The following is a 27,215-nucleotide window of genomic DNA, read 5'->3' on the forward strand; positions in this document are numbered from 1 at the left end:
TCTTCAACTTCGTTATCTCCCTGGGTAAGTCTTTTAAAAAGTTTTTCTCACAAAATATTAAGCCAGAAGAGAACTTTGGGCATCTGATGACTGATCAGTCTTCTCCCATTCTCCAGGCAATAGAACTGCTCTAAACCCAGAAGTAGGCCAGACAGGGTTACCTTTAGGGAAAAACTCATCATGCAAAAGAGAGCAGCTAAGAGAAGATGAATATGTTTTGGCAAAATTGTTTAGTTCCGAGAGAGGAATTTGTCGATTTAGCGGCAATGTCAATGTGAATTCTGTTTTTTCTCTCTTTTACATGAATGCTGAGAAGTTTTGTATAATTGACAAAGAAGGGACAGAAAAGCAAAGTGCAGCAAAGAATTAGACAATTTAGAAGTGGAAGTGAGCAGTAGAACCTCAAACATGTAGAAGCAGTCTGATAATACAAAAGCTCTGCATATGTTAAAGTTTTCGATATGTTTAAAAAAAAGGGGGGAATTCCTTGGCAGTCTAGTGGTTAGGACTTAGCGCTTTCACTGCTGGGGCTTGGGTTCAATCCCTGGTTGGGGAACTAAGATCCTGCAAGTTGCGCTGCAGGGCAAAGAAAAAAAAAAGAAAAGAAAAAAAAAATTCTTTCCATTATGGCCGAATAATATCCCATTATATGGATAGACCCCATTTTGTTTATCCGCCAGCCCCTGGCTCGAGCATTATGGGGAACCAGGAGCCCCAAACGGCCGAATGTGCAGCCCCTCAGGGCCTCTTTGCCCTTGGAAAAAGCCTCTCGGCACGTCCTGGCCATGGTCCTGGAAGATGTCGTGGCTGCCCACAGGGTCCCCCTTGTGCCCCAAGAGGAGATCTCCAGCCCACAGCACCGCAGCAAACGTCAGGATTCTGTCCGCAGCCAACCACCTGCCTCGCCACGCAGGCAGGCCACGTGGTCCCCACAGGCCGGGCCTTCCGACCCACTGCACTTATGCCGAGAGCCCTTGAGCCGTGTCCGTTGGCCCCTTTCCACCCTGCAGCGGTGATCAAGGGCAACACCTGGCCCAGAGGAGGGCCCTTCACAAAACGTGGACCAGGCCCCCCAGCCCACGCAGGTGGTGATGCTAGAGGACATTGCCAGCTCCAGACCCCCAGTGGAGGGCTCTGCCAGTGAGACTCCCAGCTTCATCGTCCCAGCAAGAAGAGCTGGGTTCACCAGCCAAAGCCTCTGCCCAGGGACCTGTAACCCCCATTCCAGCCATCTGCCCTGTCTGCAAACCCTCTGGAGAGCCCACCACCAGCCCCTGGGGCTTGGCCTTCCATTCCGTTCGCTCCAAGCAGGAGGGCTTTGCTGACATCTTCCTCATGCCCAGCAAAGCCCCTCGCCCTCATCACCCCCCATGAAGTTGGAGTTGAAGATTGTCATGTCAGAGACCGAGCAGTCTGGGGCCACTGAGGGCACTGCATCTATCGGTCCCTGGCCCCCTGTCTGCCAGTGGCGGGCTCAAGACCAGAATCCCCCAGCACCTCTCCCTAAGCCCTCTCTGGGCCGATGCCACTCCTGCCCTGGTCGGGACCCCCTGGCCCACCCCACCTAAGCTGGCCACGGCCTCGGCGGCGCACTGTGGGTGGCGGAAAGATGGCCTGAGCCCCACCACCCCCTTGGCCCTGACTCTGGAAAGTGGTCTTCCCTCTTGGAGGGGGTGGAGGTCTCCTCCCCTCATCACATCTTGCTCATCTACTGCATCCAGTTTTTCCTTCTTTGAACCTGCAGAACCCAAGTTGAGCTCAAGAGGAAGGAGCCAAGGGCCTCAGAAGACCAGGTGCTTTCAGACCCCAAGACCAAGACCATGGGAAAGGCTTGTAGAAAGAAACACCAACACTTCCGTTTCCCTATGAGTTTCAAGCCTAGCCAATCTCTGTGGAGGAAGGGAAGACAATAGCTCCTTATATCCCAGTGACATCCAGGGTGCTCCGTGAGCTCAACTGAAGGCACCCCCAGTGATCTGCCCAGAGATGGATCAAGAGGGGGAGCGCTCATTGCAGCAATAAGCCGTCATTTAAAACTACAGCGTAATGTAGAGACAATAATGACAGGTGACTGTTCTATAAAAGTAGCCTGATCTGAAGTCCATAATTTAGTTGTAGGTGGTGCATGAGAATATTGTTGTTAAATTAATAAAAATCGGACAGGTGGTCTATCATTTGTCACTTTAGGGAAGGGTTTTTTGAGTTGTTGAAGTCAGCTGTTGGTTAGGGTACAAGGGAGAGCTGCCCTCACATGTTGTTGGCAGAGTATCAGCTATTTTAAACAAAGCAATTTGGTGATAAGCACAAGAACCTTTATGTAACTTATATGTATCAGGTTTTTTTGGCCTTGATTGACTTTGTTTCTAGTAGATTTATAGGAGTGGGTAGCTTTGGGTGGGAAGAGGGAGGGTATTGATATAACTAAAAGAAGAGTAAATTTGAAGTCTTGTTTTATCCTTTTATGGGATCTTAAAATGTAATAGCTTTATATGTGTTTAAATTCTAAAATATAAATTTTAAAGTTAAAAAGAACTTTTTTTGAAAACTCAGAAAAGCACACACACAGCAAGAAAAATGTTACCCATTAATGTCACCCATTAATTTTTGGTGTACTGTGTTCTGGGTGTGTGTGTATGTATTTGTGTATAGGGATGTATATGTAGAAGAGCTTTGCTGTCTGAGGAAAACTGTCATCCTTTCTTTCTCCCTTTTCCCTACCAAACCTTAAGAAAAAAAAAGAAAGAAAGAAGTAGATCCCATAGAAGGTAAAAGGAGATGCCTGTGTTGAGCAGAAAAGGATTTGAAAACTAGCATTATAAGTGATCAATTTATTACTAAATATTTTCATGTTTAGATAATTTTTACTTCCCTATAAAACCTCTTAACTGTGAAGACTCAAAGGATTCTTGGGTCAAGGGCCACAAATGATTTTTAAAGAGAATTTCTCCATTACTTTTTTTTTAACATCTTTTCTCCATTACTTTTTTTTTTTTTTTTTTTTTTTTGCTGTATGCGGGCCTCTCACTGTTGCGGCCTCTCCTGTTGCGGAGCACAGGCTCTGAACACGCAGGCTCATGGCTCATGGCTCATGGGCCATGGCTCACGGGCCCAGCCGCTCCGCGGCATGTGGGATCCTCCTGGACCGGGGCACGAACCTGTGTCCCCTGCATCGGCAGGCAGACTCTCAACCACTGCGCCACCAGGGAAGCCCCTCCATTACTTTTTAATTGAACCTCATCATCTTCCTTTAGGATTGCTGTCCTGAGAAGGTATCACTTGGCTCTGACTTGGTTTAACTCGTAGACCACAGCAGATTGTACAGCTCATGTGCCGTCACCTGTTTTTTTTTTTTACCACCTTTCTGTGTTTTCTCTGAGCAGGTATCACCTCCAGGCTCTCCGGCACCTGTATGTGCTGGCTGCAGAACCAAGACTTCTCGTGCCCGTGGATGTGGACACAAACACGCCCTGCTATGCCCTCTTAGAAGTGACCTATAAGGTAACTCTCTCCCCCTGTTGTTGATTTGTAATTTTATTGCCACTCATCCATCTTTGCAAATCAAAATATTTTGAAAGCGTTGTCCTTTAAAAGATGACAATAGTGAGTTGAACTCTCGTAAAAATTGAAGCTTCCAAAGTTCTTGTACGTTCTGCCAGTCTGTTCAGGCTCATTTGTAGTCTATGGGTGTAATATTTTAGAGACCATCAGCTGCTCTTTTATCTTTAGAGCTTGTAGTTTGAAAATGTCCATGTTAACTCTACGCAGCTGATAGTGGTGTTCTAAAAAACGAATTCTATTAGAATGATTCTTAGATTTGTTAGCAGAGTGCTTTAAAGCCCAAGGTTTTGTATGTGATGAGGAATCTTTGATTTAGATGTACAGATAGATTACAAGTCATGTATCCTTCCTTCAGAAAATTGTTAGGTACCTTCCTTATATCAAAACTGTGCTAGGCTCTGGGGTACAAAGTTGAGATGACATAGTCATTTTCCTTAAGGAACTTCTGTCACTGGGGAGTCAGGCACAGATGCACTAAGAATAGCCTGTGATAATTGGAGGTTTGTGTGGGATGCAGGGGGAGCGGAGACGTGCTCCCATTCAGCATCTCTGGGGGTTGGAAGGCCGTCACAGTAGACACGGTGTCTGGGCTGAGATTTGCCAGCTAAGCCGGGCACGTTCCCAGCAGAGGAGACGACGTGCAGAAACCCAGAGGCCTCGCAAGTGCAGAGCTTCAGTGCTGCTGGCAGGTGAATTGCAGGGCTCGGAGGGCTGGAAGGTGGCGCTAGCTCTGCAGAGGATTGTAGACAGTAGCCCTTCCAGACTTGAGTATCAGAGAGGATTTTGTGCCCTTTGACAATCTGTCTACAAACTGCAGGGAAGGGGAAGTGTAGAGTGATGTTCTTTTTGTACTTTTCCCTGACTGTATAGTGAGCTGTGACTCTTCTTTTACATTTGTAAAGGGTACTCAGTGGTATGAACAAACCAAAGAAGAATTGATGGCTCCTACACTTCTTCCAGAACTCCACCTTTTAAAGCAGGTAAGTAGGATGTGAATAGGGAGATTTATCCAAGGGGTAAATTCAACCAGAACAGCATAGCATTTAAAGATAGCTAAATAAAAGCCTATGCTTTCTAAGTGTTTTATAAGAAATAGGAAAGCAGCGCAGGAGGAATAGTCCTGAGGAATAGAGAAGGTCTTTACTGGGGACTCTTTACTGATGGCCGAGATGGCCTGAGAACATGGTTCACTTACATGTTCGTCTGGAAATGGGGCTTGTTAACCTCTCAGTATCTCTTTCTAGCCCATTTTATTTTTATTTCCTCTGAGAAGCATGGGTTTCATTTTATCAAACTAGCACTTTCCCAGCATTGGATTGACTGTTCACATTTATCTTGGCAGATTAAAGTTAAAGGCCCACGATACTGGGAACTGCTCATAGATTTAAGCAAGGGAACCCAACACTTGAAGTAAGTATATAGAATTTCTCAGATGTGTCTGTGAAGGGAATAGAAATATATGGGAAGGTATAAATTATAGATTATTATGTAGAATGCTCCTTGTCACCGTTTAATGTCATCCAGGACAGTATGTAGTGTTGAATAAAGTGGTCTGTATCTTTGAAACAGTTTGTATTAGAAAGTAAAATTTTAAATTTAGAAGTCAAATCCTATTGATATTAATTCATTGAGAAACTTGAAGTGACTTAAATTGGGACAGTAATGGAATTGTCTTTTGGAGCAATAATGAAAGATTTAGTTTAAGAAAATGGGGCTGATTTATATATGTCTACAAAGGGAACTTTGTAACAGTTGGTGTTTGTCAGACCACATCTTCTGTTGTATCTCTTTACCATTCTCTTGTTATGTTGCTCTCATAAAATTGAGGTTATGGTAGATTGCTTTTGGGTAGAAATAGTCATATGCAAGTAATTACTTTGAAGAACAGAGAGTGTTAATAATTTTACACTTCAGTTAGTGTGTAAATTAAGTCTTTAAATTCCCAGAAAGTTTAACAAGCTTGTAACAACTTTTAAAGTACAGTCCTCATTTCTGTTTCTCCCACACTATATAGTAGCTGTTTTCTGTATTGTTCTGTCTTAGATTTGCAGCATCCTTTTCTTTTTGCTATAAACCAATCAATAGATATTTAAGGGAATATGAAGATGTGTTAGATAAAATACCTTCTTTGAAGTCCACACTTGAGCCGATAGTCAGAATGACTTCTTATTTACCAGGTCCCGTGAATCTAGATGGCAGAGAAAAGCAGAACCTGATTATGACTTTCTTGTAGGGACTGATTGAGTTTAGACACAGTAAATCATCATATATCTTAGTGGAAAGTGGTGAAGACTTCACCTCATGTGAAGTCTTGTTTAAGACTTCACTTATTTCCCAATACTATTATTGGGAAACACTACAGTCCCAGCCAAAAACTGCCAGTAATACCTCATATTAAATTCATTCTTGTTTTCTTTCAGGTCAATTCTTTCCAAGGACGGGGTTTTATATGTTAAGCTCAGAGCGGGTCAGCTCTCGTACAAGGAAGATCCAATGGGGTGGCAAAGTCTGTTGGCCCAGACTGTTGCTAACAGGAACTCTGAAGCTCGGGCTTTCAAGGTAGTAATTGGTAAAAACTGAAGGATATTCTCATCTCAAGAAAAAAAATATTTATAACTTTGTGTGGTGATGGATGTTACCTAGATTTATTGTGGTGATCATTTCTCAATATATACATATATTGAATCATTATGTTGTACACCTGAAACTAATAAACTGTTATATGTCAATTATATCTCAATTAAAAAAAAACCCCAAAATTGAATGATGAAAGGGAATAGGTTCAAATCCCACTAGTCCACCCAAAGTACTTCTATGATAACATTTATGGTACCGTTTAGGTAGATCTGCTCTCTCTCATCATTGCATATTATAAAGGATGAATGACCTTGGGCCTCTTGGCTGTTTTCTGTGACAACCATTATAAAATATGGGCCATCTGCCAGGACTCTAAGGATGATTTACATTTAGTGGCAGGGACAGTCAGAATATGTCTTAACACTAAAAAAAATTTAGCTTAATAGTTAATCCTCAAATCCATTAAGATTTACTTAAGACATGGCCCAAATAAAAGATTTTTGCAAGGTAGCACTTATTAGTTCTTATGACTGAGCCTTTATAATAGTTTCCAGGGAATAAATAGATATAGTTGACATCAGTGAATTTTGTTTGTCAGTATTCAATACGTTCTCTATGAAATACTTTTTTTTTTTTTTTTTTTTTTTTTTGCGGTACACGGGCCTCTCACTGCTGTGGCCTCTCCCATTGCGGAGCACAGGCTCCGGACGTGCAGGTTCAGCGGCCATGGCTCACGGGCCCAGCCGCTCCGCGGCATGTGGGATCCTCCCGGACTGGGGCACGAACCCGTGTCCCCTGCATCGGCAGGCGGACTCTCAACCACTGTGCCACCAGGGAAGCCCTGAAATACTTTTTTTTTTAAAGATTATTTTGGTGTGGACCATTTTTTTTTTTTAAAGTCTCTATTGAATTTGTTACAATATTGTTTCTGTTTTATGTTTTGGTTTCTTGGCCAGGAGGCGAGTGGGATCTTAGCTCCCTGACCAGGGGTTGAACCCACACCCCCTGCATTGGAAGGCGAAGTCTTAGCCACTGGACTGCCAGAGAAGTCCCTATGAAATACTTTTGAAGGATTTTGGGGCAAAGTTTAACTTGAATTAGCACTGTTGCTTTGATTTATAAACTGGGGCCCATCTCAAAGATCGTAATCCAATTTATAAAGAAAATAGATAAGTTTAGACTTGAGTTTGAGTGGGGCAAATTTATAAAAATTAAAAGACATCTCCATCTCCTGCCTGCTGGGAGTTCAGAAGTAAGCTGTAACTCTTGGTGGAAAGTGGTAATACCTTCATATTCTATTTTCAGTCTTGAAACTTGAGTGATACTCCTCCTCACCCTTCCTTCCAATTTTTTTATTGTGGTAAAGTACACATAACATAAAATATACTGGCTTAACCCTTTTAAGTGTATAGTTCATTGGTACTAAGTACATTCATAATGTTGTGCTGCCACTACCACCATCCATCTCCATGACTCTTTTCATCTTGCAAAACTGCAGCTCTGTCCCCGTGAACACTAACTCCCCATTCCCCCTCTGCCCAGCCCCTGGCAACCACCATTCTGCTTTCTCTCTCTATGACCTTGATGACTCTAATGACCTTATGACAGCATTTGTCTTTTTGTGAGTGGCTTATTAGAGTGATAATCTTTTTTCCTTACCTTTTCTGTAACAATTCTAGTTTCTAGTTTGCCTTTCAGTTCGTTAAGGAAGGAAGGGGAAAGCCTTTTATGGGTGAGTTGTGTAAGAAGCACCTGTTTTGATAAATCAGTAGCTCACGGTAGCTTGTGCAAAAAGTTTCTTAAAACTTCTCAGCAGAACAGGTTGACGAAGCTCTAGCAAGTTTTACCTTGGGTTTTGTGGGAACACTGTGTGAAAAATATAAGGTAGGTTATAGGTGCATGCATTACAGTTTGAGTAGTAATGAAAAAAATCTTTATTATCTCACTTATGCTTGTTTGTTTGTTTATTTTTTAGCCTGAAACGATTTCAGCATTCACTTCTGATCCAGCACTTCTGTCATTTGCTGAATATTTCTGCAAGCCAACTGTGAACATGGGTCAGGTATATATTATGTGGTTTGCTAGACTTTGTTGTTTCTATCTGTGGACCACCAAAAAAACCTAAAATATCCATATCTAGCTTTGATATTGATAACATGCCTCAGGCACATTGGATGATTTTTGTTTGGCAAGTATAGGTTTTTCATAGTCAAAAACTATTAAATTCAGTAACTTCCTACCTTGATAGAAGAAAACAACTTAAAATTCCTAAGACATTAGTTTTGATAGGTGATACTTTATGTCCATTCTTGTACTAATTCATGTTTTCAATGTTTACTACCCTTCTCTTGTTTTTACATAATTTTATTAATTTTGTTTTCTATTTTGTAACCCTTCTTTTTGTTGGTCATAAAACCGTTCTCTTAAGGATTCAAAGGATACTTGCTGGTAGATCTTTGATTTAATCTATCATTTCAGATGGCAAGGACTGGATGTAGGAATTAGATGATCCAGGATTGATGGCCTATTGCCTGCAAGTGTATATAGCCTTGGGAAAAAGTTTCAACCTCTTTGAGATGTAGTTTCCTTATTTCTAAAAGTGGGATTATAATAAAACCTACCTTACATTGTTGCTTTGAAAGTTAAGTGATATAACCTTCCTGCCACTTACTTACTGAATTTTCACTGTATATTGGACACTCTGCTCAGTACTCTTTGTAATTTTTTCCTTTAATTCTGACCCAGAGGGTAGGTACTTTATTGTTGTGGGTTTACAGATGGGGATACTGCCACTGAGAGATGTCACGTGCCCAAGATCACACAGCCAGTGAGGGCTGGGGCCTGCCCTCAAGACCACAGGTCTCTGGTGAAAGCCCATGCCTGCCCTTACTGGGCTTGCTGTGCAGGCTTCCCCTAACCTGTTCTGCTCAGTGTTTCTACTGCACCTTGGTGTGGTGGATCCTGGGTGCCCTTTCTGGATCCTCTTCTTGCCAGCCCAACCCAAGACATAGCTCTGTGATGTCCTGTCTGCTCGTTTTACCCAGCTTGGTTCACTCCTCTCATCCACAGCACTTATAGCCTTAACTGTCCCATGGGACTTAATTTTGGTTATATTTTATTGATGTTTAATATTGCATGCACTTTGATTTTATAAAGAACTAGCTGTTTTGCCCTTTTATATCATTCACTGCAGAACTTAAGAATGGGCCATAGTAATTGCTATACAGTTGTTTTTTGAATTGATTTTGGAATATACATTGATGTGCTACAAAAAGATTCTGACTTTCCACAGAAACAGGAAATTCTGGATCTCTTTTCTTCAGTACTATATGAATGTGTGACCCAGGAGACCCCGGAGATGTTACCTGCATACATAGCAATGGATCAGGTATGGTTCAAAAAACCTATTCCAATTCTGATGAGATTTATCCTGTACTTCACATAACATACGAACAGTGAGGTAAGATTCTCTCTATGTCCATCTCTTTAGTTTCTCCTTTGCTTTTAGAATTTTAAAAAAGGAATCCCTATCAAAGTTGAAAGCTCTGTATAGCTTAGAGTTCATGATGACAAGTGGGGTTACTCCAGGGGTTCGCCTCTTCTGGCCTCTTCCTCTGACGAGTAGAGGAAGAGCACTTTCCCTTCCTTTCTCCCCTAGCATTCTCATGTCTCTTGCCTTCCTCCTGATAAAGCCTCTTCGTGGAAAAGATGATGCAAGTGAGCAGTAAGTGAACAAACGGTGCCCTGACGATAGCAGTGGTGTGCAATCACACCTGCGTAAATTAAGCTCACAGAGGTTACAGCATCAGCATGTGGGATTTAGGGAGCTGGAGTTCATTTTTAAATTTCTTTCATGTTGTTGTTTTAAAAGAGCCTAAAAGGGGTAATGCAGAAGATAATGCTCAACAGCTTTCCTAAAGGATCGGACTAATTTATTCACTTTAGGTTATTAGTAATAAATATGGCGTTTTTTAATAGTGTCATATCTTTCAGACTCAAATTTGCAGTTAAACTAAGCCAGTAGTTTTCTAACTTGGCTAAAATTTATCTGGGAAATCTTAACAGTTCAGATCCTCAAGTCCCATTCCATAGCTATTGAATCAGAATTTCTGAGATGAAGTCCAGGATCTGTAGTTCTAAACAACCCTTCGAGTGACTGTGATATAATGAGTTCACAGATGAGAATTTGGGACTCAGTGTCTAACGCCAAAGGAAGTAATCTCTAATGGAAAAATAATCTCTACTGAAAAACTGAGTGGGAAAACACAGGAGATAATTCCCAAAAACCTGTGTTAAGTAACAATCTTAATTAAAAGGCCAGTTCCAGTGTAACCGAGTAGGCCTAGAATGCCATTATTGTCACGTATCCACCTTTTTGGTTGATAAGTATGAACATATGAGGTCCACACTGGTACTGCTTCTCACAGTGTCTCTCTATACAACAGCCAAGTAATGAGTTGTATGTTTTAGTTGCTGGCTGAGAGTGTGTTCTCTTTTTACGCTCTGAACCTTCACCCCTTGCAGTTGTGGGTGTGTATCTAGAGAAGAACATCCCTTCTGGTCGCAGCCGTGGTGACTTTGCAGATGGGTCCCAAGAACAGCATTATCATTAATACTTCTTTTTTGCCTTCTGACCCCTGGAATCCCTGGCCTGATCCTGGCCATGTCATTGTACCCAGCCTGGGTTTCCCAGAGGTGACTGGCTGTAGACCTATTGGTCTTCATTTTTCAGAGCCATTGAGCCAAGAATGAGCTCATTTGCCTTTGCTGTTTTTTCACCTGAAAGCTGTTCATGTTCATTTTGAGGAGAGTGGGCCATGTATGTAAACCCAGTAGGGGGCTCCTCTGTGGGGCAGATTGCAGCAAAACCCAGAATGGGTTCCCCTGTGCCCTTTATTGATCTTATGAGGCACATTTAAAACATACTCTAGTATACAACTCTGAGGAAACTGACAGTTAGCATCTTTACTCTTTCATTAAGTGGGTTGCTGTTCCTCTTTTCTCTGCAAGGCTGTAAGAAGACTGGGAAGAAGAGAAATGTCCGAGACATCTGAACTTTGGCAGATAAAGTTGATGTTAGAGTTTTTCAGCTCCAGAAGCCATCAGGAGCGGCTGCAGAACCACCCTAAGCGAGGGCTCTTTATGAACTCGGAATTCCTCCCTGTTGTCAAATGCACTATTGATAATACTCTGGACCAGTGGCTACAAGGTAATAACAGCATTGTGCCCTTTGTGTTTTTAAGCTACACTGGGACTCAGGTGTTTCTGTTTTGACCTTTTTTTTCATTGGAAAGCAAGGTAAGTCTGAGTACAGCCCCGAATGGCTATAGATGTAATGTTTCCAGTTAGGTGAATTACATTGATTATCTACTCTAACTTCTTTAACAAATATATTTAACTCTGCTTTATAAGCCACGGGGAGAATATATATATATATATATAGCATTTTAAATACCACTTGATACTTAGGAACTTGTTTTATTTTTTCTAACATCAGATCATGTTTCTTTCCAGTGCCTCTCTCTTCTGTTTCTTAGGGGTGTGGCCTGTCACCTACCTCAGGGCCCTTTTTTCTGCCTTTACCCTGTGTACACTGAAAACTTGATGTGGACTTAGAGTGAATGCTTCTTTTACCAGTTCTGTGAGTCAGTCAGTGAGGACATGGGGCATATGTAACTGGCTTTCTGTCAGCGGAAGCACTGCCTTATGATTGCAGGGAGATTGTGAAATTACTCCTGACAGTGTAGAAGTAATCATGGGAGGCAAGTGATGGGGCCTTTTGTTATATGGAAAGCTGTTTGATGTGTGATATATGCCTGAAATTGATTTTTAATAGTTAACCCCTTGATCTTTTAATTTTTTTCAGTTCTAATGCTTCCAGTATGTATCTGACAGCAACTTGCTTTGAGTAAATACTAACTCTAGTGATATCAGTAGGAACAGTTCCTAATTCTGTAAAGTTGTTAGTAACCCGTAGAACCCAGGAATTTGAATATAATTATGTTTAAAGCTATCTGCCTGTTCCACTACACCTGGCTGAGGCTCCGCTGCCTGACCTGCCCTGCCCCAGCCCCCGGGTGACTGATTCTCCCAGGTCCCAGCTGCTCTTGCTTTTTCTGTATTTTAGTTAAGACGAGATGGGAGTGAGGGGGAGGTGGAGGAAGGGGGAAGAATGTTAGTTTGATCCTGTCTTCACCTGGCTTTAGAGCTGGGGTGGGCTCTGCCCAGGCACTGGAGGTGCAGGGGAGGAGGAAGAGGGAGACCCACTAGAAGCGGGGAGCCTGCCAGGGCCCCTCCCCAGAGGAGGGAGGTGAGGGTAGAGGCGGGTGGGGCAGTGGTTTTTGGCAAACGTGAGGGGGACCCTTGCCTCCCTATTTCCCATCTGCACCCTTCTCTCCCCCCAGATGAATACGCTATTTGTTTCTTTAAAAAAAATTCTGAAAAAATTTAACTGTAAACCAGATTGTGAGTGATATATATGGAAAACAGCAATTTCAAACTCCCAGTGTTTATGTTTAACACCTGCACGTGCTCTGTTATTTCTTCTTGGGATTTGAAAGCTCGTGCAGTTTCACAATTTCTAAAAATATAATCATTTTGTTCTCATGTTTGGGAAAAAAATACATGTTATTTTATAGGTGTTGATGTTCTTTTTTACTTCAATTTAGTGTTTGATCACCCATAGCAGACCCTTGCTGTTGATAAGAAATAAGTCCTTAAACCTTTGCAGATTCTCTGATTTGCATGTTTCATATAGAAGCTTTGGCAGTGACTAGAGCGTTCTCTAAAACAGTGCCCGGAATTGCTTTCTCCTCACTGCTCTTCAGGGCATTTGGTGGGTTACAGCATTGTAAGTAACCTTCACCAGCTTTGACTTGCCACTCTGATTGCCAAAAATGTGTATCTATTTTTTTATTTAAAAAGAACTATCACTTTAAAAAAAATCTTGGGCTTCCCTGGTGGCTCAGTGGTTGAGAGTCCGCCTGCCGATGCAGGGGACATGGGTTCTTGCCCCGGTCTGGGAAGATCCCACATGCCGCGGAGCGCCTGGGCCCGTGAGCCATGGCCGCTGAGCCTGCGCGTCTGGAGCCTGTGCTCCGCGACGGGAGAGGCCACAACAGTGAGAGGCCCACGCACCGCAAAACAAAAAACAAAAACCAAGAAAAACTCTTAAGTATGTGGTCTCCCCTCACAGATAACTGTTAGCTTTGGAGTGGAGAACAATAAATTAAATGACGATGCAGAGGCCGTGTGGCAGCACTGGAAAATGTCATTCATATTTGTGTCTCAGTGAAATCACAGATGCATATATGGACTTTTAAGGTGGCTCACTAGTAACCCAAACTATAGCCATGAAGTCTGAAAATGGAGCAGATTGATCATATCGTGTACATGTTTTGTGATTTATCTCCTCAAATGGATTTTAATCGAGCAAAGAAAATGGGTTTAAAGTTGAAGAACTTAAAAAGTTTTATTTACTTTTATATTTTACTATGGAAAATTTAAAGCATAATGCAAGGTAAACATAATACTATAATAAATCCCATTACCCAGCTTCAACAGTATCAACATTCTGCCATTCTTATATCATCTCTACATTCACCCATTGACATGCTCAGTTATTTTCCAAATTGTGCCATTTTACATTCCTGCCAGCAGTGGGATGCAGTGCAGATTTTGGCATTGTTAGTCTCTAGTTTTAGACAGTCTACTGAATATGTAGTGGTGTCTCATTGTAGTTTTAATTTGCATTTCCGTGATGACTCATCATGTTAATTATTTTTGCATGTGTTCGTTATTCACATACCCTTTTCAAAATGTCTTTTCAAACTTTACCCATTTTTAATATTGGCTGTCGAGTATTGAGTTGTAGGAGTTTTTAACATATTCTGGCTGCAAGCTCTGTCCGATATGTTTTGTAGATATGTTCTCCTACTTTATGCCTGGTATGAGGTAGGAGTTTTCTTTTTTCTCACCTTTAAATATGGATATCTAGCTGTTCCAGGACCACTTGTGCAAAAGACTTTTCCTTCTCATTGAATTGCTCTGGAGCCTTTGTTGAAAATCAGTGGACTGTATAAGTGTGAGTCTGTTTCTGGGCTCAATTCTGTACGATTGATCTGTATGTCTGTCTTTATGCCAGTACTACACTTTCCTAACTACTGTAGGTTTAGAGTAAATTTTGAAATTTTGTAGTGTAAGTCTTCCTGCTAAAGTGGGAAATTTATAGTGCTAAATGGTTACAGTAGGAAAGTCTCAAATCACTAATCTAAGTTCTTCAAGAAATTAGAAAAAGAAAAGCAAAATAAACCTAAAGCAAGGATAGAAGAGCTGAAATCAATGAAATTGGAAGCAGAAAAAGTGTAGAGAAAATCGGTGAAACAGAAAGCCAGTAGGCAAGGGCTTCCCTGGTGGCGCAGTGGTTGAGAGTCCGCCTGCTGATGCAGGGGACGCAGGTTCGTGCCCCGGTCCGGGAAGATCCCACATGCTGCGGGGCGGCTGGGCCCGTGAGCCATGGCCGCTGAGGCTGCACGTCCGGAGCCTGGGCTCCGCAGTGGGAGAGGCCGCAGCGGTGGGAGGCCCGCGTATTGCAAAAAAAAAAAAAAAGCCAGTAGGCATGAGAAAGTCATTGACGAGGAACTGTGAGCGACCACGCTCTCTCCTTCCTCTCTTGAGAAGCTGCCACAGCAGGGTCTCTTCTTGCCTCCTTTATCACCCCTCCTGCTGCCACCCCCAGATGTTCCCACTCCCACCAGACTAACATCCTCATGTCAGGTTCAGTGGACCCCTGATAGTCTTCCTGTCGCTCCGTCTGGTTCTTATGGAAACAGACCTCCCTTGACCTTTGTGACGGCACACTTTCCCAATTCTTTTTTTTTAAAAAAAAAACCCTCCGACCATTCTTTCTTAGTTTCATCACTATTTCACTGTCATTCCTTTGTTACCTTTCTGGGAGTCACCCTTGCCCCTTCCTCTCCCTCCCTCTCCTCTCTTCTGTGGTAGCCAATCCATTACCACATCCTTTCAGTCCTAACTCTTAAATATCTCCTAACTCTGTCCACATTTTGCTGCTTCTATCCTAGAACAAACCATGATTATTTCTTGCCTGGACGGCTGTTGTAGCCTCCTGCAAGTCTTCCTGCTTTTCATTCTCATCTCCCTCTCACTGTCTCTAGTCAACTGACAATGGTCTTTCAAAGAGTAAACAGATCTAACACTTCTGTTTAAAACCTTGCAAAGGCTGCTGATTCAGTTGTGAAAAAGATCTGTAACATGTGGCCAGCAGGCCCCGCATGACCAGCAAGGCCTGTGTCTCCCTCTACAGCCTCTTTCTATACCACCTGCTCCTCACAAACTCCAGTCAGGCACCCTGGTCCCTTCCAGTTCCCCAAAAGCATGGAGTTCTTTCTCACCACGGGACTGTTAAATGTGCTGCTTCCCTTCCCGAGAACCTTTTTCCTTTCACTCTTTGCCTGCCCAGCTCATACTCATTCTTGCAGCCTCCATTTAAATGCCCCTTCCACACAGGCCTTCCAAGACCACACTGCCTCAGGCAGCTTTCCTGCCATCTTTATTTCTCTCTTTCTCTCTCTCAACCTTTTTCTCTGTATCAAAATGCCTTTGTCTGCAAGTAACAGAAGGCCTGACTCAGCCTGGCTCCCACAATAGGACACCTATAAACGTATATAATTGGAAGTCCACAGTTACGGCAGGCTGTCGCTCCAGTGACTCCAGCTCCATTTCTCTGAAGTTCCCTCAGTGACACTCTGTGCCATGGCTTTATCCTCAGAGTACTTCTTTCTGATGGCAATGAACTGACTGTAACAGTTCCTTGCCTCCAACTCAGAGGAGGAATAGAGTTGCTTCCAGGAGCTTTGCCATAAGAACGAGGGATTTGTTTCCCAGAGGCCTCTAGCAAACATGTTCTCAAGCATCTCCTTGTGTCTCTGGCTTGCACTGGAACTCATGCACATTCCTCAGTCAATCCCCAGGGCAGATTGTCTGTCTGAATGGCTTAGGTCTGCCTGTCCTTGAACCAGTCACTGTGTCAGGGAAGTGGGGTTGCCCTGATTGTCCCAGACCAGTGGTTCCCACAGTGTGGTCTCTGGAGCAGCAACAGTGGGATCACTTGGGAACCTGTTATCAATGCAGTTTTTCTGGCCCCATCCGAGAAATTGTGGGGACCCACCCATCTGTGTTTTAATCAGTCCTCTAGGTGGTTCTGGTGCCTGTTGAAGTTTGAACAGCTCTGGCCAAGGCAGACCAGGATCCAGTCCTGGAGCTGCAGTCAGTCCCCTCGGATGTGACACTGGAGGGAAGGGTGGTAGAAGGGTGGGTGGGGAGACGACCGTGGGGACCACTGCCCCTCACGGCACTCATCACAGCTTATGCTTAGCATCTGTTCGCATCGTGAGGCATGTAGTAGCTCCGTCCCCCGCAGCACTCTCAACTCGGCAGCGACGGGCACTCTGTCTGCTTTACCGCAGTAGCCTTAATGCCCAGCACAGGACCTGTGTGGTATACGGTGAGTGCTCAATGAGCCCTTGAGGAGAAACTAATAAAAAGAAGGCGTGCCTTGGACCTCTCAGTTCTGTAATCAATTGGTTCTGTTCCACGTGTGCTTCTCTCACAGCTGGGGGTGATGGGTGTGTGCACGCCTACCTCAACGGGCAGCCCTGCGAGGAGTCGCAGCTGAGCATGCTGGCCTCTTTCCTTGTCTACCACTCAGTGCCAGCCCCACGGCACCTGCCGTCCATAGGACTAGAAGGTAATTGCACATCTGCATCCTCTTGTCAGTACCTGTATTACCCGCTGATGGGTTTAGTTTCTTGTTAGGAGGTGTTTCTAAACTGAGTTATTTTCTCCAGTTGGGGTTTTGGCTTCATTCATGTTTGGCTGTTATGGTTGAGAATTTTTTCTGGAAGAAAAAACAAACCCCAAACTATCCGAATTTGGCACATGCATAAACCTTTATTCACGTTCAGAAGACGACGGATTCTTCACAGGGCCCCAGATACCAACCAGTATATACTAATAAACTAAATGTTCATATTCTTTTTCTCTGTTAATTGATTTTTATTAAAGTTATTTTTCTGTATTTTTTGGGGTTTCCAGTTTGGATTTTTTTAAAACACATAATATTAATTTCTAATATTATAAAGCTGCCTAATTTTGTATGTATTGACATTTGAATGTTTTCATAATAGAGAGTTTAAAATCTTAGCATCTAACTGTATTTTTCAGAATATGGAATCAGATACAAAATTTGTCCATTTGATCATTTAAACTTAAAATTTAATGATATTACTGATTTATAGCTGCTTTGAAAACCTCAGATAAAAATGCACTGTTTAGAGACTTCTGTTGCAGTTATGGCCACAGTGGAATTGCTTGCATTAGACTGACTCTCCTACAAAAGCAAATATAAAAGTGGACAAGCTACATAAAGTTTAAAGGAATTGGTGGCAACCATAGTGACCAGACTTGATTGAGAGACAAGAATTCCTGAGAGAAGGGACTCATTTGAGGAGCTCCATATTTACTCTGGCTTTCTCCCAGAGGCATGTGTCAATTCATGACACGAAGCAGAGTCCCAGCAAAAAGCAGCAGTGCTACTGGGCAGAGGAGCCAGAGGTTGGATTAATGATTGCCCAGGACTAGAACCTGAGGAGCAAAATCCCAGATAGGAGGGGACAAGAGGAATAATAACTCAAAAACCTGGACGCACTCTTCCCTTGAGGCATTTGCCAAATCTTAACCTGCATATGTGCAGGATAAAACTTCAAGAAATCTAGCAGAAACCAGGAGGCTAAAAACGTGGGCAACGATTCCAACAACAGCATAGTGCCAAGGAGACAAAGGGCGGTACTCAAGGCCTGCCAAGGCGGAGTGGCTCTAGTAAGCATCCCAGCCATTCACATGGAACAGTAGCAGGGCTAAGCCCTAGCAGGAAAGGTAAAACTGAAACACACCAGACCTAAAATTAGCCTAGAGCAGAATTGAGGATATCTGCTTGCATGCTACCTCCCTGATAGAAGAAAAATTAACCTGTATAGGAGGAAGAAAATATGTCTTAAACTTCTACAGTTTTTAATTCATAATATCAGTGTTGAATCAAAATTAAAAGACATAATAAGAATAAAAGGTAGAAGAAACAGACGTGTATGTGATCCTGATATTGGAGTTATCAGACTTCCATAACTCCAGTATCTGGAGTTACTGTGACTAATAACTGACTAATATTTCCAAGAAAATAGAGGAAAAGATACAGAATTTCACCAGAAATCTGGAATCAGTGAGAGTTAAATGGAAATTCTAAAACTGAAAAATATAACTAAACTTAAGAATTCAGTATATAGGGAATTCCCTGGCAGTTCTGTTCTTAGGATTCCATGCTTTCACTGCCCAGGGCCCAGGTTTGATCCCTGGTCGGGAAACTAAGATCCTGTAAGCTGTGTGGGTGCAGCAAAAAAAAAAAAAGAAAAAAGAATTCGGTGTGTAGATTAATTAACATATTAGACATGGCAGATCAATGAACTGGAAGACAAGTGTGTAGAAAATAAACAGATTGAAGCATAGAGAGAAAAATGAATGGAAAATTCAGAAAAGAGAGTAAGAGACATGTGGAACGTGGTGAAGAAGTTGAACATGCATGTAGTTGAGATCCCAGAATATGAGGGGAGAGAACATGAGATAGAAGCCGTATTTAAAGAGACAGAGGCTAAGAATTTTGAAAAATGGATGATGGACATCAACCTACAGTGACCCCTGAGCAAGATAAATACAAAGAAAACCACACCTAGTTGCATAAAAGTCAAGGTACTAAAAATAAGAAAAAATTTTAAAGCATAGACTTCCTTTTTCATCCAGGATGGAGTAACAGAGATCTGATTTACTATCCTGCCTGAAACAAGAAAACAAAACACACAAAATAAACAAGCTGAAAAAACAACAAAACTGGACACTGCGTATGAAACAGTGGCTTTTGAGACGTTTATCAGGCAGTGAAGAAGAGTGATCCCTGAGAGATGAGAAACAAATGAGATAAGCCCTGTAATTGGCCCAGCTAACAGCCTTGAGAGTTTCCAGACTGTGAAGGAGGGAGAGGGAACCCAGGAAGAGCCTGAAAGGCTCCTTCAGTTGAGGTGGTGGAGCTGAGAGTACAGGGAGCCAGAGGAGCTAGAGTTTACATGATAGAGTGCCAGAGAGGCGAGAGCTGCACACAGAGAATGCCAGATGTCTGCAGAGGGTACCCCTCAAATATCAGAAAGAGTCCTTACTAATCAGCACATGCACGTGAAGAAGTCTCCCAAGGCTGAGGGAAGAACTGTCCTAATGGATTAGAGAGAACCAGTTTGCACAGGTTCAGGAACAGTGTCTGTTCCTACAACTTCACAATTTAAGGGGCTGTACTCAGTGTGGTCTTGCCTCAATGATGGGGAATATTTAGCCCTAGACTAAACAGACTAAACAGAAATATTTAGCCCTAGTCTAAAATATTTTAGCCCACCTTAAAAATCTTAAAAGCATGACACAAAAGGATCGAACTGCTTTTCAAGTAATATGACTATATTCTGAAAGCTCAAGAATACAGAAATACAAAAATATCCAGCACCCACAGTAAAATTCATGATGTCTGGCATACAAAGAAACAGGAAAATACAGCCTATAATGAAGGAGGTGAGAAATCAATTACAGCTGACCTGGAATTGACATGGATGTTAGTTAGCAGACAAGGACATTAAGACAGTTATTATAACTCGATTCCATAGAACCTTATTCCATATTTCAGAACATTAAGAGAGATGGAAATATAAAGAGAATCTAACTGAACTTTTAGAGGTGAAAACTATAATTCTGAGTAAAACACACTGAATGGGATTAATAGCAGATTAGACATTGCAGAATAAAAAAAAATAGTGAGTTTGAAGACACAGCATTAGAAACTATCCAAAATGAAATGCAAAAAGAAAAAAAGAATTAAAAAACAAAAGGAACAGAGCATTAAAAATGGAGTAAAAGCTCTGGGACTTAAAGGACCCAATTTACATGAGATTGGGGTCCCTGAAGCAGAGAAAAATGTGGGAGAGGGACAGAAAAAAATACTTGAAGAAATAATGGCTGGAAATTTTTCAAGTTTAATGAAAACTGAGGTCCACAGATGCAAGAAGTTCCATGAATCCCAAGCCTGAGAAACATGAAGAAAGTTGCACCAAGGCACATAATAACCAAATTGCCCAAAACTAAAGATAAAAAGTCTTTAAAAGCAGCCGGAGGAAAGACACGTGTTACAGAGAACCAAAAATAGGAGTGAAAGCATATTTTTCATAGGAAACAATGCAAGTGATAAATAAGTGGAGTAACATCTATAAAGGACTCAAAGGAAAAACACTATCTAGTTAGAATTTTATACCCAGCAAAAATATCTTTCAAAAAAAAGACCATGAAATAAAGCCTTTTTCAGACACACAAAAGCTGAAACAGTTCATCAACAGCAGACCCACAGTACTGGAAACGTTACAGTAAGTCCTTGAGGCAGAAGGAAAATAATGTCAGATTTAAATATGGATCGACACAAAGGAATGAAGAGCATTGGAAATGGTAACTACATGGATATATACATAAGGTTTGTTTCTTTTAAAAATACTTTTTAAAGATAATTGACTTATAAAAATAATAACAATGTACTATGGGATTTGTAAAATCTGAAGAGCAAAATTTATGACAATAATAGCTCAGAGGCTGGGCAGGGAGAAATGGAATTACAGCCATAGGCTCTTATACTACCTGTGAAGAGGTGTAATCTTACTTGAAGGTAATCTGTGATGGAGATGATACTATAAATCATAAAGCAACCACTAAGATAAGAAAACAGAGTTAGAGCCAATAAGCAATAAAGGAGCTATAGTGGAATCATAAAAAGTACTCAGTCCAAGAGAGAGGAAAAGAGGAAAAGGGGGAACCAGAGAACAGACAGAGAAAATAGAAAACAGATAGCAAGATGATACATTTAAACTTAACCATAGCGATAGTCACATTAAGTCTAAATGGTCTGGGGACTTCCCTGGTGGTCCAGTGGTTAGGACTCTGTGCTTCCACTGCAGGGGGTGAGGGTTCAATCCTTGGTCAGGGAACTAAGATCCCTCATGCCGCGTGTTGTGGCCAGAAAAAAAAAAAGAAGTCTAAATGGTCTGTTAGAGTCCACGGTGTATCAGAACATTGGAGATGTTTTCCATAGCTCATATGTATTTGTTCTCTGTCTTTGAGTTTTAGCAAGGTCTTGGAAACACTGTGGATAACAATTAAATAGGAAATTTCTCTTAATTCCTGTTGAGGTTTGTTAAACACATTTAATTCACAGATTACTGGCAGAGTCGATAAAAGGAAATACTAAAGAGAAATAGTTGCTTTCTTCATATTTTGTGCAGCATTACAACTCTTTCTTGTGTTAGTTATGCTTTTATCAGAAAGCCACTCGATTCATATCATGAGGCTCTTCTCTGTCCATCTTCATGGGATCATATGACCCACCTGTACACTCTGCTGTCTGCATGTCTACTAGGATGCTTGTTGTGGCTTAGAGACTCATCGGGATCATGTATGTGTATATGTTGGGGCTGAGGAAAGGGAACTGTGGACAGTGGCATGTGGTGAGGATGGAGGCAAAGAGGAAGATGATGCTTAATAGAATTTGCAGGTAATACACTTGCTGCATCCCCTTAGAGCAGTGGTTCTTGCCCTTGCCTGCACATCAGAATCACCTGGGCAGCTTTCAAAGCTCCAGATGCCCCGGCTGTACTCCACATAAATTACATCAGACTCTCTTGGACCAAGGTTGGGAACCATTGCTTGTTAGAGGAAGAGGCGTTAGATTAACTTCTCTGTTACTCATTTTGAGCCTATGTCTTTTTTTTTTTTTTTAGGTAAATTATTAAGTGCATGGATTATGGTAATTGAGGATAGATGGGCACATGTACTAATTATATTTAAGTAATATATGTATTTAAACAGTATTAATAGTTTCACATATGGTTACAGGTCAGTTTCTGAAGTACAGAATGGATAAATTAAAATTTTATATCAAATCATACCCTATAGTGCATTAGGGAAATTCATAGTTTAAATATTATCTTTCAGTAATTGTTTTCAAATGGAAGAACGCCAGCTTGAAATGTGATTATGTGTCTGAAGCTTCCTTGAAAGAGGATGTGTTGCTGAATTTATTTAGATATGTGACCCCTTCCCTCCAATTCCATTTCTTTAGGGAACACAAGCTTCGCAGAACTCCTCTTCAAATTTAAACAGCTGAAGATGCCAGTGCGAGCTTTGCTGAGATTGGCTCCTTTGCTTCTTGGAAATCCACAGCCAATGCTTATGTGATCATGTCTGGTGGTAAGCCTACCCTGAAACGTGACTTCTGCACAAAAACGTGACCAAACAACAAAGCTAAAGAAACCTTTATAAGTTTTATAATATAACTGGGGGGGAAATGAGCTGCACAAACCTCAACGTATTTTAAAATCAAGGGTTTTAAATATCCCAGAGACTCTGTTGCTGTTGGCATTAACATTAGAAGAATATAAAAATGAGTGAAAATTTACTTTTGTAAATAAAATTTTTTGGTTTGTTTTCAAAACTCTTGATGATTAGTTTGGGGTTTCAGAGAGTGGAACAGTGGGGGCTGAGATGGATATTAGTTTTTGAAATCTTTCAAAAGGATTTCAGGTGATTCAGGTGAAATGGTGATTCAGGTGAAGTGACTTTATGCTCAGAAATGCAAAGTGTTTAAAGAAGCTCTGTCATAGTTTTACTTTCGGCAGCAATGAAGGGCTTTTAGCATTTCCTAAGGTGTCACCATAGTCTTGTCTAAAGTAAGTTCGTACATCCTGTGACAGTGCCAGGCATCCTCATAGTATGATTGATCATCTTAAACAGGAGGAGATTTATACCCTAATGAAGAATTGCCCAACATGAAGCCTGCTCTAAATAGAGAAAATAAGAAATGTCCACTACAGAGAGGTCTTCAGAAGTTATATTTTAAAATAAAAGTTCAGGGGCTTCCCTGGTGGCACAGTGGTTGAGAATCCGCCTGCCAATGCAGGGGACACGAGCCCTGGTCCAGGAAGATCCCACATGCCGCAGAGCGACTAAGCCCGTGCGCCACAACTACTGAGCCTGTGCTCTAGAGCCCGCGAACTACAACTACTGAGCCCGTGTGCCACAACTACTGAAGCCCATGCACCTAGAGCCCGTGCTCCACAACAAGAGAAGCCACGGCAATGAGAAGCCCGTGCGCTGCAACGAAGGGTAGCCCACGCCTGCCACAAATAGAGAAAAGCCCGCTCGCAGCATCAAAGGCCCAACACAGCCAAAAATAAAATAAATGAAATAAAATAAATAAATGTATTAAAAAGAAAAAAGTTCATTTCCACCCAGGATTTAGAGAACATACGTCTGTATCAAGTTTCTGGACCAGATGCTGAGGAAAGGGATTCGTATAAAGGTGTCTGCAGCTTCAGGTTTCCAGTCCAGGAAGAAGAAGGCTCCCTGCTGTCCAGATACTGATGTGCCCTCTGCCTCCTAAATGGCCGGTGGGACCGTAAACTGGTCAAAGCTGCAAGGTCCATCCAGTGATTTCATGTTTCCACACCCTGAATTGTGGGGTTTAGCTTTAAAAGTAAAAATCAAAGCAAATAGAAATGTTTCCATTGAGAGTTTGACAAAAACCCATGTGGTGTTTGCTCCTGCAGAGGGGGCTTGCATCCGGAAGGCATGCATCAGTGGTTCTCTTCAGACCTTCACTGTTCCACCTGTGTGCCCGCCCCGGGACTTGCCCCTGCATGTGAAGCATAGGCAAGGTGGCTGATAGGGAGGGTGAAATGTGCTTCCTTCACACTTAAAGAGTTTTTTCTTGTAATTAAAAATAAAAGAAAAAAATTAAAATGGTAGATTATGGAAATTCCATTTGAATCAGGGCATAGAGAACTCAGCATTGGGCAGCTGTTGCTGACTTCACCCTCAATTGTTTATAACTTCTAAGCTTTTCTCTGACTGAAGAATGACCTGAGTTATTTGCACACGTATGAACTCTGGTGTACGAAGGAGAATAGTCATTGGAATGTTGTCAATGAAAGCAAAAATCAGGCTTTATAAGGGAGAGAGCAGGATGGAAGATTGCAGATGGTCTGGAAACAGCATGGTCTTTATATCTGGGGCCTCCCGAGGAGCACAGATGATGTTCTGGACACTCTGCAAAGATGTTAGGACCATCGGAGAAGTCAGTGCCAGCTCTTTGTGGGCTCTCAAAAAATCTTGAGAATATGGCCCTCACCATCCAGAACGTTTTAGCCTCCTCACAGCCATGGCAGGGAAGAGCTGGAGAAACGCATCCAGCTCTGAGTGTTTGGGCCCAGAAGTGGACCATGTCACTTCTGGCTACAGCCTGTTAGCATGAAATAAATGGCTCCACCTTGTACGTGTTCTTTCACAAAGGGGAGAACTAGACACTGGTGAGTACTGGTAATGTCTGTCACAGTATGATTCCTCACTTGTCCATCCATCTTCTCTGCTTACACAGACAGAAATGCATGTCATTGCCTCCATAGATGGACATGATTAAAGAAACAGTACAGTCACACACACACTCAGGTTATTACTGTTTTCCCTGACGGATGCTGACATCTGTGCTCCTGGCTCGAGTGTCTTCCAAAGGAGTGAAGGCATGAACTTGTGGGAAGCTCTGAGGCATAGACGCCAGGCTTTAGCCGCAGGACACCATTGGTGTAAGCCTCACAGAACTGCTCCTTGGTGCTGCGTCATCTGACTTGAAAAAGGCCACTTTCTCACCCTTTTTCTAGAAACCAGCTGACTTCACAGCATACGGAGAGGGGCATGTCCCAGCTTAGGGCATCTCCTGACATCCTAGAGGAGGCAGGAAGGAGGGGGCTCGCACCTCTCAGCCTGGTGGTCAGTGTGCAAACACGCTTGGTGGGAGGTCGGCGAGCCTGCTGGGCTGCAGACAGGCCCGAGCGTGGGAGCCAGCATTGGACTGGAAGCCAGAGCCTGTGGGAGCCGAGGCAGGAATTGTCAGAGGCATGGGCTTGTGATGATTCCAAGGGAAGCACATGCCAAAGCCCAGTCTGAGCGACAGGAGTAGGCCAGGCCGGGAGAGGGTGTTGGGAACTGGGGGAAACTGAAGGCCGTGGACCAATGTGAGACCAAAGCAGGAAGACTTTGTCGCCTCCTTCATACAGGGTTGGGGGCCTCTCTTCTGGGTTCCCCATCCTCATACTGACCAGATTTGGGGGAAAATGCCTCACTGTATGAAGATCTCTCCAGTTAAGCAATGGGGGAAGGGACAGGATTTGGTCACCTCTGTGCCCCTGTGTCTGCAATTTTTAACCAGCAGTGGAAGGAGACGGAGGTGAGGTCGGAAATGCATCCCCTCCACGTGGAGGCCTCTGTCAGCACCTACTGCGCCCGGCAGATACCCACGCTGGTTCCAAAGCTTCCCAGGTGACTGTGTTTTCCTGCTTCCAAGGCCAGGTTCCCCCTACTCCCAAATACCTTGGTTGCTTCTCATTACGGTCACAAGCTTCCGAAATGTCTTTTTCGATAAAAGAGCCCCTAAAACCACATCCTTGATTTTTGCCTGTGGATCAGGAAGACTTGCCTGTTCTCCATCCTCTTGCTTTGCTCCATCTTATGTTCTTGAGTGAAAGTGAGGCTGGGATGGAAAGTGGGGGCTGCTCAGAGGGCAGGACTTTCAGGCCCCAGACGAGGGGAGCCCATCGATCAGGCAGCTGCACCAGAAGCTCCCTCGGGTGGCATCTGGTCCTGCCCCTCGTTCTACAGCTGAGACCCGGAGGCTCAGGGAGGGGTGGCTGGCCCAAGTCCGCACCGCTCCCCATCGCAGCCCAGACAAGCCTGGGCACCCAGACCACGCTGTTTCTACCCGAGAACCTGGTCCTTTACTGCCTGTCTTCCTGGTCCAGTAGACCCTCAGGAAGAGGCCGATTAAATGTAAGTTACAGGGACGTTGCCGATGAAATGTAAGTTACAAGGACGTTGCACCAGGCAGAGTTTATGAACACCTTTAAAAAGCAGACACACTGACTCTTCCTTTCTCTGTGCATCTTTGGAAAAACAAAGGCCTTTGTGTAATTTCTTGGAATTACATTAATTGAATTAGCCTGTGTGTTGCTTTCTTGGTCATTACAACATCTTAATTAAAAAGTTTCTCTTTTAGCTGAAAAGATTTCTTCCATGGTCTATTAAGACATGAAGTAGGAAATTTAGGAAAAGAAGTAATTTTATAGTAAGCTCAATAAAAGCAATGAAAATCTGTAAGTAAGCACATGCTCTTAATTTCCACTGCTTTTACTCCAGTACTAAGGTGTGAAGTGTCTCGCCTTGCCTGTGTAGTCAGTGGCGCCATCCTGAGTCTTATGGGCAGGTGCAGAGCCTTGGGACACTGTGGACCGTGTGCTTTCAGAACCCAGACATGCCAGATCCTGATCTGTGGAGTCACATTACTGGGGGACTCATCACAGGGAGAGTGGTTGGAAGCTAGTTGGTGCCCCTTGTTTTTCTTTCATTTGTGTTTCTTTGTGTGCATATCTCTCACTTATCAAGAATGTTTTAATTCTGCTTACTGTACCATTTCAGAGATTAAGAAGATATTTTGGGTAAACGTGTATAACTGTGGAGTGGAAGGAAGAATCCTTAGCAAATCCACTGTAATTAGCATCCCTGGCTGCAGTCTCCTGCCTGGTAAGATCTAGATGAGAGGCGCTCCAGCCCTCAGGCGATGAAGTCTCTGTAGGTCCCCAGAGGAGGGCGCAGGTGCTGTCTGGTCACCTCCCTCCACACCCCCTCTGTTGCACTGGTTCACCTGTAGGTCATCCCCTGTGCCCTGTGAGGGGCCTGGATGTCAACTCGGCGTCTTCACCACCTCCTCCTCTCTCCTTAGCCTCCACCTGTGTTTCCCGTATGGGACCAGGTAAGAGTGTGCCATTGGGAGGTGCCAGCGAGAGATGCCCAAGCAAGGCCGGGAGGTGGGAGAGGAGGCGAAGCCGTTA

At 43.0% G+C, this 27,215-nt stretch overlaps 1 protein-coding gene and 1 pseudogene across 3 annotated transcripts in view; both read left to right on the forward strand.

Moving 5' to 3' along the window:
• ANAPC1 (anaphase promoting complex subunit 1) overlaps positions 1–26,349 on the forward strand; it is a 100,183-nt gene extending 73,834 nt beyond the window's left edge. The window contains exons 40-49 of one of the 2 annotated variants that reach the window (XM_081254227.1): positions 3,381–3,498; positions 4,461–4,538; positions 4,901–4,968; positions 5,979–6,117; positions 8,111–8,197; positions 9,428–9,523; positions 11,146–11,344; positions 16,769–16,903; positions 22,400–22,527; positions 23,071–26,349. In XM_081254227.1, the coding sequence (XP_081110353.1) occupies positions 3,381–3,498; positions 4,461–4,538; positions 4,901–4,968; positions 5,979–6,117; positions 8,111–8,197; positions 9,428–9,523; positions 11,146–11,344; positions 16,769–16,903; positions 22,400–22,515 (1,036 nt within the window). In that variant the 3' untranslated portion in view covers positions 22,516–22,527; positions 23,071–26,349. Of the gene's footprint in view, positions 1–3,380; positions 3,499–4,460; positions 4,539–4,900; positions 4,969–5,978; positions 6,118–8,110; positions 8,198–9,427; positions 9,524–11,145; positions 11,345–16,768; positions 16,904–22,399; positions 22,772–23,070 lie in introns of those variants that run through there. The other variant, XM_081254226.1, reaches the window with a different exon arrangement.
• Positions 87–2,035, forward strand: LOC308628008 (proline-rich protein 14-like; annotated as a pseudogene). Its single transcript has 2 exons — positions 87–116; positions 681–2,035. The product of its transcript is annotated as a proline-rich protein 14-like (transcript).
• Positions 26,350–27,215: the final 866 nt, after the last annotated feature.

This window comes from Mesoplodon bidens, assembly GCF_964165515.1.
Source record: "Mesoplodon bidens genome assembly, chromosome: 14".
NCBI lineage: Eukaryota > Metazoa > Chordata > Mammalia > Artiodactyla > Ziphiidae > Mesoplodon > Mesoplodon bidens.